Source organism: Lampetra fluviatilis, chromosome 41 (genome assembly GCF_964198595.1).
Source record: "Lampetra fluviatilis chromosome 41, kcLamFluv1.1, whole genome shotgun sequence".
Lineage (NCBI taxonomy): Eukaryota > Metazoa > Chordata > Hyperoartia > Petromyzontiformes > Petromyzontidae > Lampetra > Lampetra fluviatilis.
In genome coordinates, this window is record NC_136315.1 from 7,523,601 (window position 1) to 7,545,820 (window position 22,220).

The 22,220-nt window shown below is 44.3% G+C and overlaps 1 protein-coding gene across 14 annotated transcripts in view; it reads right to left on the bottom strand.

Moving 5' to 3' along the window:
• LOC144946506 (sorbin and SH3 domain-containing protein 2-like) overlaps positions 1-22,220 on the bottom strand; it is a 193,591-nt gene that overhangs the window by 65,631 nt on the left and 105,740 nt on the right. For 9 of the 14 annotated variants that reach the window (XM_078875446.1, XM_078875445.1, XM_078875450.1 and 6 more), the window contains exons 3-9: positions 14,434-14,489; positions 13,203-13,259; positions 11,059-11,151; positions 6,585-6,713; positions 4,402-4,428; positions 3,637-3,767; positions 1,318-1,695 (exon numbers count right to left, since the gene is read on the bottom strand). In XM_078875446.1, coding sequence (XP_078731572.1) covers positions 1,318-1,695; positions 3,637-3,767; positions 4,402-4,428; positions 6,585-6,713; positions 11,059-11,151; positions 13,203-13,259; positions 14,434-14,443 — 825 coding nt within the window. In that variant the 5' untranslated portion in view covers positions 14,444-14,489. Of the gene's footprint in view, positions 1-1,317; positions 1,696-3,636; positions 3,768-4,401; positions 4,429-6,584; positions 6,714-11,058; positions 11,152-13,202; positions 13,260-14,433; positions 14,490-22,220 lie in introns of those variants that run through there. The other 5 variants (XM_078875455.1, XM_078875453.1, XM_078875451.1 and 2 more) reach the window with 4 other exon arrangements.

Below are 22,220 nucleotides of genomic sequence, written 5' to 3' on the forward strand. Positions count from 1 at the left end.
TTACTGACTTACTAGTTGGTTGTGTCGGGTAGTGGCGGGTTTTAACGACACATTTATATATTTACGCCATCTAACCCAAAAAACCCCTCTATTATGGATGATATTGGTCGCGAAAGCCTACAACGTGTTAAACCAATAATAATGATGTCAACTTGGAACGCGGTGGCCACAAGGCCACGCTCTACCCCATACAGGTGGAACAGGTGGAGTCAACATTTTTTGCTGCTCCGCATTGTCCAAGCACGCCAGGGCACGGCAACCTTAACGCTCTGAGAGCGTGTCACTCCAAGGAGGGAAGGCAAACAGCAGGTGACCCGTTAATGACGGTGCCATTAAAGGTACTCTGAAAGGGGCCTCCGGGTGTTTCGATGTGAAATGAAAAGTCGACGGCTGGCGCTTCACAAATGCGCTCTTGATCTCCGCATGTTCTCTGCTAGAGACAGAACTGGATTTCAATTGAGACCTGAGGTGCGATCGTTGGGCTATTATCTTGCAACGCCACCCGCCCAGTTTGTGAAGCCATAACTGTCGTTTAAATTATGTGAAGTGAAAATCATAAAGATGTACGGTTTGCTCACTCGCACCAATGTTCCCAGAAGGACCTCCTATTTTTCTCCCCACTCTACCAAGCTGGCCAGAGGTGGAGTTACCCACACATTACCCCACCACACACAACACACAGATCTAATAATTGTGGTGTACGCAATACTAATGGGTGCACATAAATGTCATGAGTAAATGCAAATGAGAGCTATCCGACTTGTTTATTGTAAGTCTTTGCAAAATGTTTTCCCTTACACAGTGGGAACCTGGCCTCGGGCTTGTCATCCACGTAATATCTGTATCCCTTAACCCTATCGCTCATGCTTCACAATGGCCTCTTGTGCAATAAAAAAAAACTTTAATAAAGTAGTCTTTGCAAAATGGTGATTTACAAAAATAGAGCTTGAAGGACTCTTTAGCAACTATCTCGTCACTGTACTGTGGCTTTGCACGATCATTAGTACGGTCACTTGAACATAGGCGGTAACAAACAAAAAAATGTAACAAATTATTTACGAAAGTTGAAAATACCGCATTTCTCGGAGGGACTTTTAAATTATCCACCCCCCTCACTGGCGGCAGTGGCACATTCCGTCGGGCTCCTTGGACCGTGGAGGTCGTCTTCTCCGCCGTCTCAACCTTGCCAGTGGCGACCTTCACGCTGGACAGCAGCGAGGTATCGCGAGCCACGTGGAGGCCCGAGAGCGTGCAGCCTGTGGAGTTAGTTTCCATGGAGGTGGACACGTCAACGGTGGGAGTCGTGATGTTAGTCACCTGATGAGATGGGGTCACACCCTGGCGAGATCCTTGCATTGGCGGAGCAAATTGCCGGTCGACTAAATCCTTGCCGACGCGGTTAGCCGCGTCCGTCAGGGCGTCCACTACCTTCTCCTTGTCCACAGCCGTGGCGGGGGTGCCACCACCACCGCCTCCGCCACCCCCGCTGCTGCTGCTGCTGCTGGTGGTGACGGTGGTGACGGTGGTTTTGACGGGGGCAAGTTTGATCGAGGAAATCTTCCGCTCGGAGGGAGTGACCTCCGCGTTTCCAATCTCAACAAACGACTGAGTGGGTGCGGGAGCGACGCCGGGCTCGGGTCGGAAGGGCGCCAGCGGCGTGCGCTTACCGCCGGCCGTGGCCGCACCGGAGCGGCTCTGAGATTGGAAGACATCGGCAAGGTTAGGCACGTCTTGAGGAAGGCTTGGCAAACTGGCGGAGCCCGATCCCACCGTAGAAAGGGACGCTTCGGTCCTGCTACGCGACTGCGGGGGTTCGCTATGGCTGGCGGCAAAGGCATCGGCCTGAGAGGAAGGAACGCGGAAGGTCCTCGGAGGAGGCGTGGGGCATTTGCGAGCAGCGTCCCCGGTGGCAAGCGGTGCGCTGTTAGCGAGAAAGGATTCCTCGACCGACGTCGACGTTGTGGTTCTGCGGTACACCCTATCGGTGGTGGACACGGTGGTGATGGTGTCGTAAGAGGAGTTAGAGAAGTGCTGGCCGGTGAGGGGGGCATGCGCTCTATCCAAAGTGGCCGAGGGCTGAGCCGCATTGGCAGGCCATCGCGGGGGGTTAGAACCGGCATCGGCGGTGATGCTCACAAACTTCATGATGGGAATGGACGCAAGCACGGAGTAGGAGGATTTAGTTGGAGGGTTCCATGCAAAGCTCTCCTCTTTGGGGGGAGCAGCGGGAAGCTGGGTTAGTGCACGGCACGCGTGAAAACAAGAGGTCAAAGGTCAGCGGTCCACCTGGATGAAAGGGGGCGGTTGTAACAAAAAGTTCTTAAAATAAAAATGTAAGGTGACACACACACACGTCTCAAACGTGTGTGTGTGTCACCTGACAAATGGCAGTTGAATGACCACAATCTATATGAGGCAAAATAAACGGTCCTGTATGATTTACAAACAATCCTTAAGACTCCTACAGGAATTAGACATTCCTACAGAATCCTGTAAAGTTTGTGTTATTCTAATTTAGTAACTTATTTAAAAAATATCCCATTATCTATAATTTTACAATTTAAATGTATGATATATGTTAACTTATTTTGCACCGTACATAGCCAACCGTGCTAATCAGACAACAAACTAAAAGACAAAAAGTTGTTCTAAAGAAGTGAGTATTCAATTTAGAATTAGTTATCAACTTTAATATTTCAATGTTATAGCAACCTTCTACACCTCTCCACGTGAACCAGTGAAGAATCACAGAGGCGAAGAGAATAGAGAAGTTGAAAAGATCAGATCAAGAAGATCAAGAAGAAGCTCAGGGCCAGCCTTCGAGTTTCCCGATTTCAAATAAACTTTCCAAATGTTATTCTTCCTTTCTTCATGGTTAAGGATCAGCTTCTCATCAGTGCGAGCTCACCGAATGTTGAGCACGTTTCATTCATCAGAATTCAAATGGTCAAGCTTACAACTTATTTCACACTCCCGCAGGCACGTAGCAATGCATCGATTCATCCGTTTCAAATGAATTATGAATCTCACAATGCATGCATTGATTTATGATGTATACTAAATTAATGCAAATTATATTCTAATGTTACAGTTAAGGTAACGGAGCGAAACTTCGAAAACAATACATTTGAAAATGAGAAACAGTACATATGAAATGGTAAAAATTTAATTTTAAAAATACAGATTCTTGAACCGATTCATGACCTCAAATTGTGGCGATAGGACGAACGATCACATGTTTACCTGACAGTATGTTCATCGATGGCACGTCTATAAACACGGTGGAGTGTGACGTTATGTACGATGCTGAATTATTTGACATTGCTCAACATTATCGCGCCTAAGAAACAAAAACCTGAAGCTATGCCAGCTGAGTGTGACTGCGTGGAAAGGCAGCTTAGCAACGCTGCGCACTGCGGCTCACATTGTGCCGATATCCCTGGGCCTCTGCGCGCTAAATAATTTCAACTGGTGGCACCACCACATGCGGACATACAGTGCCATAACCAGGGCCTAGCTGAACTTCAACGGTGTCTTCTGTTGAGGATCTTACAGCGAGCAAGAGCTATGAGCGCGCCGAGCAACTGTGTGCACGTACAAGTGCCCCCCCCCCCGCCCATGTGCGTGCATCTTCACCTGTTTCTTCTCGGCGGCTGTGAGGTTGGGCCGCACGCTGCGGAAGCCTTTGGCCGCCAGCGAGGAGTTTCCCCCGTCCCCGTTGGCTGCTCCGAATGGAGCAGGGGACACGGGACCGGACCCCCAGCGGTCTGTAGGTCGTCGGGGAGGACACGAGACAAAGATCGGACCCTTAGCTTGACGCGAAGGTTTTCGCAGCCGTTATTACGATTCATCATTGGTGTTCGGGTGAGGCCATGTAATGGTCTGGCCATGTATGGTCATGTTTGGGCAGATCATTATGATCCCATTAAAACCTCTTTCCAGTGTAACTTGCCTGCCTCTGTGGCCTAGCCACCATTGAAAAAAAGCTTCTTATCTCAATGGGCCTCAACAGAAATTAATCTTCCCCCTCCGAATATAATTTTCTCGGTGCACCGCTGATCATGGTCACCATCGCCACGCACCACGTGCAACTTGGAAGCAGCAGTAGGGCATCGCGGCAAAGATCCTAACAGCCATGGCAACGTCACGGGAATCGTTTGCCTTCCCGTAAATTATCAGACTGTGAGTTTGCACAATTGCTTTCCAGGATTAATTTCAAGGACTCGAGGAGTAATGCAAACACAATGGAGAATCAAACAGATTCTCAAGGTAACCACGTTCGCTACTTGGCTAGAGGGTCATTTATCCATTATAAAATGCATATGGAATACATGCATAAACCACAAGTTGTGTCAAGATAAAGATTTTATTAGATGTTAATTCAACCGGATTATGTTTTACCTGATTCACTTGATTGGTGATCAGGACCTATAACGGGAAGAAATTAGAGAAAAAAGGAAATACTTATTCTTAACTGCAATACTAAAACGACACATCACGACCATCAATGTTTAAGTCTCCACTACATTTTGAACATCACATTTTAAAAGCAGTAACTTTCATTTTATACAAAATAAAAGGATATTACCCTACACCCCTCACCAAAAATACAAATTCTTAACACGTCATAGCAATCATTTTCAAATGATCATAAATAAATTGTCGAATATACAATGCCTGTGAATCATTAACATTTAACGATACCGCTGCAATTGATACTCATATGTGCTGCACAACAATGACCTACTTTAGAACACAGTGTATTTGAAGCTCATTATCCCGAGTGAGGTTTCAGCTGTCTGATCACCAATGTGTATTAGATCATCATTTGGGGGAAGTCTCAACTCACACCATCTGCCAAGTTTAACATTAAAACCTAACTACACAATAGTACGGTCATAGTATTATGAATACATTTAAGCTTTTTGTCACTATGTTGATCATGGGGGTTGTTTTCTGACCCATACTTCACTCAATTGCTCTGTGCAGGTTGGTGAGACGCGGGGGGGGGGGGGGCAAGGGTTAGTTCAGATATAATTCACCACCAATGTTAGCCATGACCAGGAATTAAACTCGGGCGGCCGGGTTCATAGTGCTCTGTGTGAATCACTGCACGACCCCCCCAACCACCACCTAACAATATATATTTGTTTGAAATGCATATAACCACTGTGTTTCAAAGAGTCTACAAAGGTAAGTTTTTTTTTATTTAACTGCACCTTCTTTTAACATAACGATTGCAAAAGCCTTCATTAGGTGACCTTTGTTACTATGTGGTCGGTCGACGCATCATTAGCTTAATTTGAAAGAAGAAAGTTATTTTATTTCAAAGCCCGCAAATGTGGCTTCGTTGTTGCCTTGCATAACGAGAGGTAGGCTTAACGTAGCTCCGGCATATTGGGCTGGAAAATAAATACACGAGGACTCTGCTATGCGACAGGCATCTTTGACCAGTTTTACGCAATACTTTCCCGTACGATGGGTGAAAAGGCGTTGCTGATGTAAGAAAATAATTATTGCGCATTTGCAAAAAAGATGCAAATCTGACACAAAATTTGTATCGGCACCATAACCGGACCAATGTCATACTCTGGGCTGCCACGAAAGAAGTAACCTGAGCCTCTAGAATACAGAATACGACAGTAAAATATATATCCACGTGTGTTTTGCAATTTTCGTCATCTAATTATTTGGCAAACAATTGATTCCTGCAATGTTCTGTGCAATTTTCTAGCATATTTTAACTTTTTTGGTATATAAAAAAAATTAATCTAAACAGGAGTTAATACAACTTGGCAAAAACCGAGATAGCATAAAGAATAATCATGTTTTCAGTTGAAGTGACATATGGTTTTGCCCTGCTTATTTGTTCTGTACTTGCACATACATCAAATAGCGACGCTACATTGTAATTTCACATTCCGGGTATCACAGTTCGAATTTATTATCATATCAAGTGTGACGGACGGCGACGTGATTTTTAGTCATTTTATTAATAAAAAAAACACTGATAAGTGGCTTAGTAAGCGTTTGTTCTTATGCCAAGCTCAAGATATTTGCCATCAAACAACTGTGAGTGCGGCCAATAGGACGAGGGCATCTGGGGCTAGTGGGGCTGGGCGCCCTCGATCCCGTTAACCAGCTCTCGCGTTCACGCGCAGCCTCCACGGTGAAGCCCCCTGAAGCCGGACTTGGTGAGACCGTGCAAGGCCACCACCCGCAGAGTGCGTGGAGGACTGGCGAAATTGACGTGGAGCTTGTGCGTGCGTCAATCTAGCAGTTCCTCTGCTCGCGTCAGCCTTGGCGGCTCTCTTGTCTCTGTACATTCATTTTCGAAATATATTCTCGTAAAAAAATGTAATTTCACGTACAGCAAAATAACTATTTTAGCCCTTGCAAAAAAAAGACATGTTCGCTCATCGCCTAGGAACGCAACTCTAACAGAGCGCGCTCGCCTTGAGACCGTGCCGTGAGCTTAACGCTCGCGTATCCACGACCGTTTGTGTTTTAAAGCAATGCCTGGAGGTTTTTGAGTCTGCCTTCTGAAGACAAAACATTCTCTGCCAATCGAGCCTCGGACCTACTTGTGAGGATCGAGTCAGTCCAAGTTTCCCAGCTGTCAGTCTTGCTGCGGCGACCCTGCTGACCCCCATACGAAGAGGGTCTCAGGGTCACTGACCCCTTCCCACTGATCACCTTGACCGCGCCACCCTCTGTGCGGAACCCAAGGCCACGTCGTGGTGAGTGCGGAACAAGCGGTTCCCAACGGAGGACAGGTCAAGCGCAGGTCCACTCACTCCGCGTGCAAACGGCTAAATTTGGGGCTCCTTAGCAGTCCCATTGGCAAACACATTTAGCTTGCGCCGCATTTCAAACGGTACACACGCTTGAAATGAACGGTGAAGCGTCTTTCTACGTACTGCTCAAAATAGACAATGAGCCGGTTATTATCTTCACAAGCCACTTGCCAGTGGTGTACATTTCACATTATCATGGAAGGGACCAGGCTACCCATAGGATCAACAATCTATATTTAAAGGGCCCTACAGTAATAGCACTAATATACTTTTAGATGAACACTTACAAAGAATGTAATGAATGTGATCTCATCACAGTTTATGTTTTTTGTAACTTACACTAAGCTCTCATACTGAGCTCTCATTTTCGATAACTTCTGTCACTTACAGAAAGCGAAGTTATTTTTAAAAGAGACCGAGTCACTGCTGACAAATTTCTAACGGTGCAGAACTAATAGGTGTGTGCTTCGTAAATTTGCTGACATCGATACGAAATGGACATAATATTAATTTAAAAAATGTATAATTGATTCATTTATTTCTTCATCTCAGAGACAAAATCTCGGGAATAAATAAACACTTAAACAAAGTTAAACCCTACACATTTTGAAAGTATGAACTCTTACAACTAACCATTAGAGCTGTAATGAACCAAATACTTGGCGAGACTCTCCGCCACGCTCTGCAGACAGTGAGGGGTTCTTTTTACAACCCTTTGGGCAGAATTACAGAACAGCAATAGATGTTGCTGCATTGCATTCTACTGCACACAATGCACATTGCACTTCTGCTTATAATGCATGATAGTCACCAATTCTCAACCATACTTAGCTTACGACATCTAAATGAGACGAGGCTCAACCTTGGGTGAAATGGTCATTGGCTGAATATGCAGAAATAACTAATCATATATTTGCTCTCTTTGTTTTAATGTGTTTGCAAATGGGGGTTTTAATTTTGTTGTACAAGTCGAGACCTGTACACATCAGAGTTTGAATAATGAGACACCCAACTGTTCGGTCATAAAATAAATAAGAGCAGAAAAAATGGAAAAATATAATTTGGTTGAAGGCAAAATCAGGATGATGGCATTGTTTTTTGGATGAAATGAAAGATTTTTGATTTGTTAAGAATTTAAAGAAGAAAATGAATAATTTTCAAGAGCTAAGACCCAGAACCCTTTGTGCTTAGTCATGTGGATAATCAGAAAAGAAGTCACCAGAAATCCACAAAAGCCATAAACACACCTGTCAACCAATACGGTTTACTCGTATTCTTGTACAGAAAAATTTAGTTTTCAGGTCCATACGGCGTACAGCTGTTTCAATGGGGATTTGTATGATGCACGTTGATATTTATAAGGGCACGGGGTGACCAATAAGGTCTGAGTTAGTCTGTAATAGGGTAGGCACTGATAAGGGGTTGACAGGTGTGCATCAATTACTTTCACAAATATACCATTGTGAGTAAAAAAAACACATAATTTGTGATTATATTTTATATTTTGTTAGCAGATTCTTATAAAAATTCACCAATAGTTTCAATGAGAATATATTTTTGGTGCTCTGAATTTATTCAAGCAGGGCAGGGCTTCTGCAGATTTCTATTATACATCCCTTTGAGTGTGATTTTCTTTTTGGAGGAAAGACCGTTTGAAGAGCAAATGGAAAATCAAAATATTATGATTGGATGAGCAATGAAGTTAGGTTTATGCAGAGCCTATAGCTCACTAATCAGATGCAAAGACTACAAGAAATTAAGGCCTCAGACTGCAGGTCCCAATGGTTACATACTGCACGGACGGAGCACTATAAACAGTTAATTACGACGAAGATCGCGATACGGCGGGGGCTGCTCCTGAGACAGGCTCACGGCGTGTCCTCATGCGGTGCTTCAACACGACGCAAACCGATTGCGACTGTGCTGTTGAAAATTTGACAGCAACTTGCCGCCTCTGCTGCTTTGAAGCTCAAGCCGATATTTAAAAAAATACACGCAGCAAATTGCAAACGCTACGCAAAATGTGGATTTTTTTTCACAAATGTGGAATAATTTGTCCACAATTTGTGTTTCCTGAATTTTGTTGTCTGGAATTTTAGTCCAGTATTGTCGTAATTTTCTTTTAAAGAATGTTAAATGTTTTTTTTTTATTAAATGGTGACAAAGAGCCCGTAAAAACATATTACGGTTCTTTTTATTGGGTTTTCCTTGAAATCATGTTTTTAAAAAGGAATTCCTGAACATACTTTTCATAACGAAATTTGACCCCACACACAATGTGTTATTCAAATAAACACTGCATTTTGAAATTAACAGGTGTTGTTAATAAGGGTGGAATTTAAGCATTTGCTTAAGCATCATGAAAAGCCTTTCTAAGCTTGGTTAGTGGATGGATGCAATCGTGGACTGATCCCAGAGGGAGACTATATCAGAAACACCATCGTGGACCACATTTACATTTGGAAAATTCTGCCCTATTACATTTCTCTATGGCTCGATCTACTTCAAATTTTCACGGCGTCTCTCTGTAGAAATGTACGACGATTTAACCGAAGAGGTCACCGAAAAATAAGTTGCTCTGACCTTCTAGACAGGATGACCCATTGCTCTACAATGTCACCTATGATACATATTCATTTCTTTTCAGGCAGTGTTATTGAGGAATGCATTCCGTGGTGTTGTGCTTGTGCACCACCACTACCAACGCGTCATCACCAAATAATTAGTTTAACTCTAAATACGTACTGCGCTGTTTAACACGTGTTAACAGTAACCTTTGAAATCATTGTCGTGAACGTCATTAGAACGCTCTCGTGACGTCGCTGCGGTGCAGCACTGACGTCACAGTGACATCACCGGCGTGTTCTCGTGGCCGGTGGCACACCCAGCGAAACATTTTAGGAGGGGGAAAATTGTCCTGCTGCCTTCCTACCACGAATGCACATCAACGATAGTAATTGTTACTAGAATGAGAGCAAAGTCAAGCCACATTTATTAATCATTTACAATTTTAGATGTATTTAAAACCCCCCTAAAAACGGTCCATCGCATACAGTGGCATTCTCAAACATTTATTTAATAAGTTTTATTTGGTGGAAGGGTAAATGCCCCTTTGCCTCACCCCTGGGTGTGCCTCTGATAATGACGTCCCTGGTGACTGCAACTTTAAAGTATTTTTTTCTTTTATCCAATGCATGGGCGTAGAGACTAGAACACACAGCCTAGGCATGGACCTACAAGTGCCTACAAAGCGCTGATACTTTAATTACATTATTTAGGGTGTTTTTTTGTTTTTCGATCTCCCAGTGAGGATCAGTCACCATGCAAAAGGACTGTTAGTATGTTATTGTTGCACATGCAGACCTGTGGGTATCTCAAAATAATGCACTAACAATCAACGTAAATTCACAACTGAGTTTGGTTCTCTTTAAACGCACACGTTCTGCACACACAAAGCGCAACAGGCAATTACACAAATTAATGTCACATTAAAAGTATACATACGTACAGTGCACAGTAATCCAACTCAATTATGACCAGTAAAACATGTTAAATATTTCATCCATGTGTATTTTGATGAAGTAAAAATTATATTACTGAGAAAAAAAATGCATCATTGTCAGTATCATCAAAATCACCTAACCCACCATTTCATGGTATAAAACAAATGGAAGTACGTTAATAGTATGAATGCTTTAGATTCAATTAAACCTTACTTGACTGCATGTTGATATCTGCAACACCATACAGCACTTCTATGGACTAAGAATGTGTTTTAACAAGATCCCCTAAATAGGAGATGGTACATGTTCACCTTACTACAAGGTAAGAATGTGCCATTTATTCTGGGGGAGTTTTCTCAAATTATCCTTATTCATCCCGATTCAACCACAGTTCACATGTATGCTCATTGCATTTGACAGCTTTAAACGAGCAGAAAATGTGCTTCAACAATAGAGCGAGTGTGAGTGTGTTGGGTCTTAAAAAAATTCGAAGGAATAAAAATGTAAAACAATGACAAGAGCACCGAAAAGAAAACACAGTGGGATCAATCACATTTTTGGACAGCAATGCAAGACAGCCAGAACCATACCAGCATTAGTCCGGACAAGATAAAAAACTTTTTTCCACTTGCACATCTGAGCCGTGCCAGCACGGGGCCAGCACGGCACTGGCGGTTTTTAACTGGAGACACGGCTTGGATGTGCGAGTGGAAAGAGGGGAATAAAAGAGTGGTGATGAGCCCTTTGTGCGCGTATACCTGTGCATTGCGGAATATCAGGTGTGCTTTGCACTCGCTTGACGTTAATGGTAAGAGCCGACACGGATCGGGGATGCGTGCGGACCGGCGCCTCTGCAAGCAGAAAACACACGGGGACGGGGGCCATGCAGGAGGGAGCAAGGCCACTTGCGTTTGTCTCGCTCTTGAGGGACAAAGCCAATTACGTCCAAAATGCCACAGAAGATCAGACAGAAGGGCCTCTATTACAATCCGTGTTCCATTCGGAACTCAGCCCACGTAGGAGACTACTTGTGGCGGGAGTGGGAGATGCTCATTCGGGCCTCATGCATCCAATTTGAGGAGGCAAAATAAAACTATAATTGGCCAAGCATCTGAATCAGAACGCTCCTAAAAATGTGTGTTTATTCTTGGCCTTGTTTTCTGGGTGCTTACATTATCACTATCTTCATGAGGTCTTATAAAAAATGTAGGAGATATTAGTTATCTTTTAACATAGTTACAACTGTGTGTAATCTATGTTTTTTTTAGTTTACATATTGGTTTTACAGAAGATTAGCTAAAAGAAGTATGTCTCATTTTGGCCTTGATAAAGCCCCAGGAATTTAACGGGGCCTCATGGGCATTGGAGAAATGAGGATAACAATTTCAATAAAACTGAAGGGTTTTTACCTCACTATAAGATTATTGTTTTTTTGGATAACATTTTAATTCAATCAGATTTCTCCAAATGACTCCCTCTGAACGGACGTAAGAGCCACATAGCATGCAGGGCAATCCAAGTATCACCACGGCAACATGAATTCAGTTGCCATGACTACACAGGCCCGTTACCAGAGCAACCGCAACAAGACGGCCCCAGAGTGGAGGCATTAAGAGTGAGCAGAAACAGACAGGGGAACAGCAATCACGGTGGTGATCTCACGGAGAAGACCACCACTCAGGCTCCCCACAAGGGAGGGGGGGCTCCCCCAGAGATGGAGTGAGTGTGTGAGCAGGAAAGCTAGCGGTGGTGGTAGCATCAGCAGCATCAGCGTGTATATCCGTTACTCGCACACGTGTCAATAGAAGAGCTAGATCTAAACGAGGGCCGCCAGTTTGTTTTTTAAGAGTCCAAGCTTATATGGACATAGGTGGCAACGTCAACAAAACTATTGCAATCACGTCACGATCACACCCAATTGTTATTCTGGTCGTCAGTCGCACGCGGTTTAGTTGTTAATTGAATTGCGTGAGGGCACGTGGTTACGAACACAAAACTTTTGGCCGATGTTTATACGTAGGCTTTCACGAACAATATTTTGATGCATAATAACTTTCTTTTGTATCAGATCATTGTGCAGGATCATGCCAATTTAGAGAGCAGAGCTTTTATTAACACCTCATGATGCCGGATGCAGTCTCCAGCCAACCATCAAACAGCATTTTAAAGTTTGCTTGCTTTCTTGCTTTTCAACACTGTGGTTTTGCTGATAAACCAAATCAATTGGCATATTTGCCCACGTGGCAACTTAATTTGATTGGCTCTGTCGGGTGGTAGAGGATTAAAGTCATTTTTTTTTTACATATGTATGTGATTTAACCCAAATGAAACGAATTATGAATCACAACTTTCAGGATCCCTTTTGAACTTCGTATGTGATCACACCAGCTTTGTAAAAAAACTATTGCAAACGAGAGAACATTGCATGCACATTCATGAACAAGATTCTGTCCCATATCTAAATCTGAAGGTACAGAATTTTGCATAAATACCATAGGTGGTAAGATGTTCAAGCACCAAATAGACAACACCTTTTGTAAGCCATAAAGTCTGCATTAACCACACATTTGTCGTCCAGAAATACAAACAAATATGCTTTAATAACGTATGCCCTGTCGTTGAACTGACTGGCCTACACCAGAGACAGACCCTTTTATGGCTTTGTCGCACGAGCACTATCGATCAAAAGGCCGCCAAAAGGTGAAGAGTACACTGGCAATGCAAACACCAGAAAATCAATAACTTGGGTGAAGCAGGACTTGTATGTTTGTGTAAAACAGCCTCTCAATGTTTATGAGCTTAAGCAGAGCTCTGTGTTGGATGATCAACCTGTGTAGACTTCGATAAAACAATCAGATATCATGACGAGACGTATGGCTTGAAAACAACATTTGAAACTTACCCCCACCTACACCGAGAGAACCATTTTGGGGTAATCCATTACTGCTGAAGGTTCTGTCTGTTGACAAAAATGAAAAAAAAATCGTTATAACCAATGCTTAACACATGTTATATGTAACTCAACACGTGTCTCTTCATCAATGCGCACACATCTTAGTTTTTAGGAGTCAAAAAGTTACAAAAGTAAGTGCAATAACACAGGCAAATCTTTACTTAAAGCTTTCGTGACTGCAGGGATTAATATTCTTTGGGTCTTTCGCTAAAGTCACGTAGATATGTTCATATTAATAAAAATAAAATAAACAAAAAACTATCTACGTGACTTTACCGAAAGACCCAAAGAATATAAATAACACAAATCAAGATAAATAACACACGCACGCGCCACACTCTTAAAATAATAATACAAATGATAATGGTTTGCAATCAAACTCAGGTAATGGGTTTCACTGCTCCACCATCCAACCCAATGTTATCGTTAAATATACACTGTGGCAGATCACAGAATCAATACATCAATGAGTAGTCATTGTTAACAGAAAAACTATATTTGTGTTTAAGGATTGCTTCCTGACCTTCCACCCATGTCTACGGAGAGTGAGGAGGACGGCTCAGAGACTGTGGGCCAGAACCGGGTTGCCCCTAGGCCACCAGAGCCCAATCGCCAGCGGCCATGGAAATGCGGCACGTGCAATGCCCCATTGGCATGGGTGGAGTAGTGGACACAGTGGTTAACGCACGGTGCTACGAACCCGGAAACCCGGTCACGGCTATCATCAGTGGCGAGGGCGCCACGGTGGCGAGATGTCAGCTACCTCGCCTGGTATACAGGAGGTCGTGGGTTAAATCCCGACCCTGACGTTAGTGCTCCCCACGGTCGTGTGGATTTTCTCTCCGGGCCCTCCGGTTTTTCCCTCCACGTTTACAAACCTGCGTTTAGAATATTTGACTGCTAGAAATTTCCACATAAGCCACTTCGTTGGGCTATCATTTGTGATGGACAGGACGCTTCTGAAAAATGAGCAATATAGCTCGGTGGGCTATACCTGGTAAAAAAAACCAACATAGTAAAGAGAAATAGTATAGAGTCATATCAGACCAGTCCTGCTCTACCAAGCCATTTACCAACCTGTACTGAGTTGGCTGTAATTTATTTATTTAGCTCTAATGTTAATGCATGGATAGATGAGTACATGCACTTCAACCTCCTCCCATTACCCAAATGTCCTTACCTGAGTTCATGCTGACACTCGAGCTTGTCCCTTGAATGTCAAGGCTTTGGTTGTCTCTGGAGGAGAAATATGGACAGAACACATGAGGTGCCGAACTGCAGATTCCATCGACTTTACAGCACTCACACGTTGTTAATTGAGTGGACTGAATGTTGAGCATCGTTGGAAAAATAATAATAATTATTCCACGTAAAGAAAACTCAAATGTATAAATATATGATGCTGGATGTAATCTCCACGAGAAACGTATAGAATTGTCATTGTGTTTGAACATTCTAGTTTTGCTGAAACACCAAATCTATTTGCACATTTGCTCATATGACAGCTTGATTTTATGGGCTCTGTTGGGTGGTGGAGGGTTATAGTTCAAACAGTGACATCAGTAACTGCCACGATCTCACGCAAAATAAACTAACTTTGAAGGAACAAATATATATTTTAAAACATAAACTTTTTTTCTAAGCGTTTGTGACAAGGTTGAACGATGAGTAATTATGCAAGGATTCTAAATCAACTAAAATCCATAACAGCTACTTCCTTATCCAGTGAGGGCCTTTCCTAGGTTGACTCAGCCTATAATGTGCATCTGTTGCTGCATGTCATGCTGGGAAATGATTGTGGAAATACGACTCGTGGATAGGAGCATGTCCAGCCTACGGGTATCTGGAATGTTAACCATTGTTTTTACACATTCCATTCTAAAACAAATGTTTCTATAAAATCAATCGTGCCAAACTTGCACACTTTATAGGCAAGAAAACATTTGCATATTGAAGGAAGAGTCATAATGTAGTTTATACAGGGTACTGCTCTGTAATAATTGTCCTTTTCCATTGTAATAAGTATTTTTTTTGCACACGAAAGGAAACCAGAGTACTTGGAGAAAGTCGACACATACAAGGGGATGGCAGAGTATGAAAAATAAGAATAGGTTTTATACCCTTTCTGGCTATAAAACAGGTGTTAAGATATTCTTGGTTCTTTCGGTAAAGTCACGTAGAAGGGAAACAATAAAATAATACAAATATAAAACAATACAATTCTCACGACGTTTCGACTTCAACACAAGCAATCATCATCAGGTGTGAAAAGCACAGCAAGAAAATTTTAAATAAGTGGCGGTTTTTTCTTAATGTGAATAAAAAACAGCCACTTATTTCACGTTAAGGAAAAAACGCCACTTATTTCAAATTTTCTTGCTGTGTTTTTCAGACCTGATGACGATTGCGTGTGTTGCAGTCGAAACGTCGTGATAATTTTATTTTTTATATTTTTATTATTTTATTGTTTCCCTTTTACGTGACTTTACCGAAATAACCAAGAATATGAATCCCTGCAGTCACGAAAGCTTAAAATCAAATGGTGTTAAGATGTTCAAACACCAAATAGAAACCTTTAACAAGTAATCATGTCTGCATTAACACCACACGGTACTTGTGGTGAACATGCAAGCAAACATGCTCTGATAATTGCATTATCTTTCAAACTGATTGGCCGACACCAGACACATACTTATTTATGGCCGAGTCTGACCAGAGAACGGCAAATGGTGAACAGTGCAAAAACAATGCACGTATCAGAGCATTGATAGCTCGGAGTGAGCAGCTCTATCATGGGACCTTTTTTGGGATGGCAGAATTATGCACAGATAGGTTCATGAACGCACTTGTCATGCTGCTACCTCATGGCCACCTCACACCCCAGCAGGTTTGGGAGGTCACCATCCACCAACACTTGCCTCCAAGATTCTGGCTTACAGGCGTGCATTACAGATCGGGTTACCACCTGTCCTGGTTTTCTCAGGATGCCTTCTCGTTCAGGTCGCTTGTCATGGGAAATCTCTAAGTCTCCTCTGGATGTTAAAAAGTTCTATATTGGTAAGTTGTGTAAAAGTACACCGCTCAAGACAATGCATTTGCATGTGGCTTCCCCCGCTTCTGGTATTGAGATATTCTTGTTCCCATGAAAAATTCCCAGTATTTTTATACGTCAGAGGTGGCAACCCGAATCACCACGCACAGCTGCGCGCAGCATCCGCGACGCTACACGAAAGAACCGCGGACCAGAACGTAAACTCCGTTTCATTACTTGAACAGCAGCAGCAGCAACAGCAGCAAAGAACAAAAAATAATGCACCACCAAGCAAATCACTTGGATGCGTGAGATTCCACGGTATTGGGCAGCTTCCATGGAAGGCGGTGGCATTGGCATTTCAGCGGCACGTCTGAAATCCGAACCCCGGTGGCGGTGGCGTGTGACTCGCGCAGAAGCCTCCGCGCCGCCCCCGGCGGGAAACGAGAAGGAAAAAACCCCGACAAGTGAGGGCAGCTCGGTGTAGCCCGGTGATTTACGCGGTGCCGGCCGACGTTCGCCGCCCTCGCGGCACGAGAGTGACGAGGTGCGTTGTGTTTGCCTCCACTAAATGCGGCGCTCGCGATGTCAGGCTCGGCGACTGCCGGGCGCCTGGGATACATTTTCAGGGGTTACGAGAGAATGGATGCGTGGTGCAGGCCACCCACTGGGCTGCGTGACCCCCCCCCCCCCACCAGCGGGGGTCGAATATCTTCTTGGGCACCAGCAAAGGTCAAGGGACGCTGGGAGCGAAGGGGCGGGGAGGGTGCGATGGGATTCGTTTTTTTGTCGTTGCTTTGTTTTAGTTCTATCTCCGTAAATCAGCCCCTTCGCGGGGTTAAGCAAAGGGACGTGAAGGCGGCATTCATGAATGGAGGCATCGCTGGCTTCCCTCGCCACGGCCAGGGAAAGTCCGCATTGCTCGTTGGCCTCTGCTTCTCGCGATTCCATCACCGTTATCATTGCACCTGTGCTTTTGTACTGTTTGCTGTTGTAACTTTCTGACCCCGTGCCCCTTACTGGACACCTGTGAAAGAAGAGCTTCACAGCTCATCGGATTCCTCCAGTATAAATTCATAGTCTGATTCTGATTCTGTGTTGGAGTCCCGGTGCTTTATTTATTCGGTCTCCGATCTCGACAGATCTCAGAAGACAAGCAGGGTTGACCTTAGACAGTGCTTTGGTGAGCACCCGCCGTTGGCAATTGGTGTTACAATACAGGCTACGTTGTAGGTATGTAGAACTTATTTCACACCCTACGTAGTCAACCGTGCTAATCGGAGGTGCGGGCAGCAAAAGGCAGCGCAGCAAATTCCACCGTTGTACTGTACGTACATCAATCTAAGCTCCACCACCTTCGGCAAACCCTCACTGACGGGCATGGCGAACGTCTGTATGTTAACCCACGTGACCCGTGCAGTGTGTGGAGTGACAAAGGGCTGTATGCATACAATACACGGATGTCTACGCCGCGTTAGTAGAACCTCACGCACGCACGGGAGTCGTCGGCCCCAACAAGGGAAGAATGGACGTTGAGAGATAGGCAGTCACGCAGCAGGAATTTGGCACAGACGAGGAATTTAATTATTGAGCTGCAATGCGATTGTATCCAGAACACTGGGGTTTAGGGTCCTCTGCTCTCATCGTCAAAGGGAGCGAGGGGGATTTTGCATTTAACAGGGGGCAGAGGCAAGACTACAGCCTGTAAGGTGATCCTTAGCAGGGCTTCGTTCTATTCCTTAAACAATGTTTGACAAACTACAAAGGCAGGAAATCCAGATATTAGTAATAAACGATTCCTTCAAACTATTCTTATCTAATAATAATGATGTCATTACAGCATGGCGAAGTATGGTTAAACAACCCCATGACTGACATGGCTTGGGGAGTTTTCATCCAGCAGTGGATTAATGAAGGGCTTTTAAACGTTAAACATTTAACTCAACTAATGTCAGTTATTTACCCAGGAAAGCGTCACAGAGTCTTAAGACTTTTTTCTCAATTTCATGAATGAGTGTCGTGACTGAACGTGGGAGGAAATCCGAGAACCCGAAGAAGACCCAAGCATACGAGGGGTAACACTCAAATGCTGCCACCATCTCCTGGCCACCGTGCAGCCCCGCACCCACAACACCTGCCAATCCCTGGTGATGATCACCCATCCAAGTACCAACCATGCTCAACAACCCGGCTTAGCTTCCAAGATCCGATCGGATCGGGCGCACTTCAGGGTGATTTGGTCATCGGCAAACCATGTGCATCTTCTTGGTTCTTTCGGTAAAGTCACGTAGAATGGAAATAATAAAAAAATAAAAATAAAACATAATAAAATAATTCTCACGACGTTTCGGCCACAACGCAAGCAGCCGTCTTCAGGTGGAGAGCAGGTCTATCGATAAGACGTCGTAAGAATTATTATGTTTTATTTTTATTATTTTATTATTTCCATTCTACGTGACTTTACCGAAAGAACCAAGAAGATGAATCCCTGCAGTCACGAAAGCTTCAAATCGAAAATTAAACCATGCGCAGTTAAGCCAACTATTTGTAGTTAGCGGCGTGGCAACACAGTCCAAATGAAACAATGCAGCATGAACAAAACTATGAGACAGCAAGGGCCAAATAATTCACGATAAATGTGCTTCCTTATTGCAAATAGCTCACTAAGAATAGCCGTGCCACGTGTACACGGGCACGTGCTAGCCGCGCGCACACTGCAAACTCGCGGTATAATCGTAGACGCTGGTAATTGCACCGAAACGTGCGCGTGTGTCATCATGCAGGCGTTTTTTTCGTCACATGGGCACAGGACAGTGACTCACACGTGGCACGTGTAGGACAGAGAGGGCCGTTAGACTGGGGTGTATAGTTAGCAGAGCAAGTGACCTAAAATAAGTGATTGGACCAATTTTTTTTGGAAAGACTTAGAACATCTGTGCATGCAGGAGGATAGCACTCAAACTCCACACATACACAACAAAAGCCTATACTAGGCCTACTTTCTGTTATTTCACCTACTTGGTACCTCATTTCTCTAGATATACATAACTCCTTTTATCTGAAACCCTATTACCAGTGACTCCTTTTCTCCATGGGAACTGCAAAGAGCTTCTATTATTTGTGGCCCTATCCTTAAAATTTTGTGAACATTTTCGGATTATGGAGTAAATTTGTGGATTATGGGATGCGTGATATGGTTCCCCACATTACCATGGAGAGAAGTCCTCCTGGAGTTGATTTTCATCACTGTGATCCACTGACCCCAAATTCTCAGTTGTTAGGTTACAGGTGTACGCCTGCCACCGCATATCAGTGTTGGAAACACAATTAAAAAGTAACACTTAAACCTTAGGAATTCTCAAGAAGATTCTTATGGAAGGCTTTGTGTAGACCTAACTGCCTGGATAATTGAGATGAAAAGACAAATGCATTTGACAAGTCGCGTAACGGGAAAATGGCAAGAGAAATCTGGTACAATGAGAAGAAGAGAGGAGATGTGCTGGGAGTGAGAAAAATGCCTACAAGCAGGAATTATCTTCTTGGTTCTTTCGGTAAAGTCACGTAGAAGGAAAATAATAAAATGAATAAAATAAAACATTAAATAATTCTCACGAAGTTTCAGCCACAACGCAAGCAGCCGTCTTCAGGTGGAGAACAGGTCTGTCGACAGACCTGTTCTCCACCTGTTCTCCACCTGAAGACGGCTGCTTGCGTTGTGGCCGAAACGTCGTGAGAATTATTTTATTATGTTTTATTTTTATTATTAGATTATTTTCCTTCTACGTGACTTTACCGAAAGAACCAAGAAGATGAATCCCTGCAGTCACGAAAGCTTTAAATCGAAAAGCAGGAATTAACTAAGAGGTCTTATTCAGAAGCAAGGTGGCATATATAGGACACATCATAAGAAGGTCAGTGACAGGAATAGGATCAGTTGGTGAAACATCCAAGACTTTGGATGGGACTCTCCCTCAGAGATGCTGGAAATAAAGAAATATGGAAAGCGTTTGTCATGAGCATCGACCCTCATTTATAAAGTTGACTCTAGATTAAATTTCATCATGAAAGTCAACATTGCTTTAGACTTCCCCTGGAACTTCTGGGAAGTCCTATGGGATTTTTCCATCAGAAGGCACAGCGGCATATCAATGACAAGATGCGTAACAATGATCGGTGGCTGTCTGAACGCCTTTCCTGAGTTCTCCGCAACGACTTGCCTAATAGTCCCACCCATACTCATTATATCATGGCTTGCATAGACATGACAGTTGCCTGCAATTCCCGTGGGGGTTGGTGGATCACGGAATGATGGAACCACCACGTGCCTGAAGACACGTTCAGGGGAAACGAGGCGATGTCTGTGGGTGGCCGCACAGCAAGTAGGTTTGTGACCAGATACCATGTACAGTTTGTGTGTTTCTCTCTCTGCGCGTGGGTTTTCTTCAGACACGTGACCAGGGCGAACGGTGACCGGCTGCAAAGGAGGGTGACGGAAGGGCACACTGGAAGGGGCGAGGGGAAAAGGCCCACAACAGGATCTGATTGGGTGACAGACATCAAACAACGGACGGGATGGAAGCCGTCTCAGTTGATGAATGCAGCTATATGGAACAAAGATAGGTGGAGAGACATTGCAGGCAGATTATCGGTGAAGGAAAACAGCCATGCCCCAATGGATGAGAAAGGCCAAGGGACCGCAGCAAGCAGACTCTGGTTTTCTCCCACATGTAACATAACTGTCCCTATGATATGCCAAGCAACTCTTTCCTGCATTTGACCGCCGAGACTCCATCAAGCTTAACAACCTCCATGCCGAAGGGCACGTGAAGTAAATGCACGTGCGTAAACGTATTGTCATGAGCAAGGCAGTAGATGTGAGATCGGAATTATGAACGGTGTCCTTAACGTTCGTAATGAGTGTAGCTGTAAACAGTTGCAACTCTCAGGGGGGACGAAATGAAGGTCCGAACTTTGTTCTCCAGAGGCTAATGCCCCCCCCCCCCAACCATTATCCCGCTCAGGTGCCCAAAATTAACACAAAGGCACATGCTGGTCCATCATCACGTGTCACATTTATGGCTCAAGGTGGCAGTTGAAGGCCAACAACATAGCTGTCAGCGTGCAACAGGCGTCATGGAGCAGTTAGAGACATCCTAAAAAAAAGAAAGCGACGTCTCGCACGCGCTGGCGCGCGTTCGACCTTACGTCGCATCGCCGGAACGCCGGGGGCGGCTGGAAACTCGTGTTTATTTTGTGAACGGGGACAGACGCTCCGTAAAAAGCGACAAGTAATCCATCGGACTGGACCGCGGACGCATTTCGGGAGCGACGGAAATAAACCGGCGCTGTACACTTGGAGGGGATCATGTAAACAAGATGGGGGCCATGTGACATTCCCCCGCCGGCGTTCCGGATTAGCGCGTCCTCTCTCGTTCTGTCGCTCCGTTCCGGAGTCGCCCGCGGGAGTGGGGGGGGGGAGGCTCTCGGCCAAATTCAACCCGGTTGACACTCGCGCGTTGCGCTCTCCGTTTGGCAGCAAAGCCGAGGCCCAACAAGTCTCCGTTAGTTTACTCTCGAAAGCACAAGGGTATCCATACTTTTTGGTGTTTTCGGTAAAGTCACGTAGGTAAAAAAATCAAATACATTCAAATGAAAACAACTAAATTAAATCACGACGTTTCGGAAGCAACACAAGCCTCCGTCTTCAGGTGGAACCGCCACAGCAAAATTGCTGTAGTGAACAATTTTGACTTTACCGAAAAAACCAAAAAGTATGGATCCTTGCAGTCACAAAAACTTCAAATCTAGAAGGCACAAGGGTATCGCGGTGCTTTGCAACGGCACGACACCTCCAGCGATGCCCCGCGCCCCCCCACTTCCCAACCCTGGCCCGTCGAGTGGAATATGAGCAGCCAAGGCAGTGGGGCGTCAAGTGG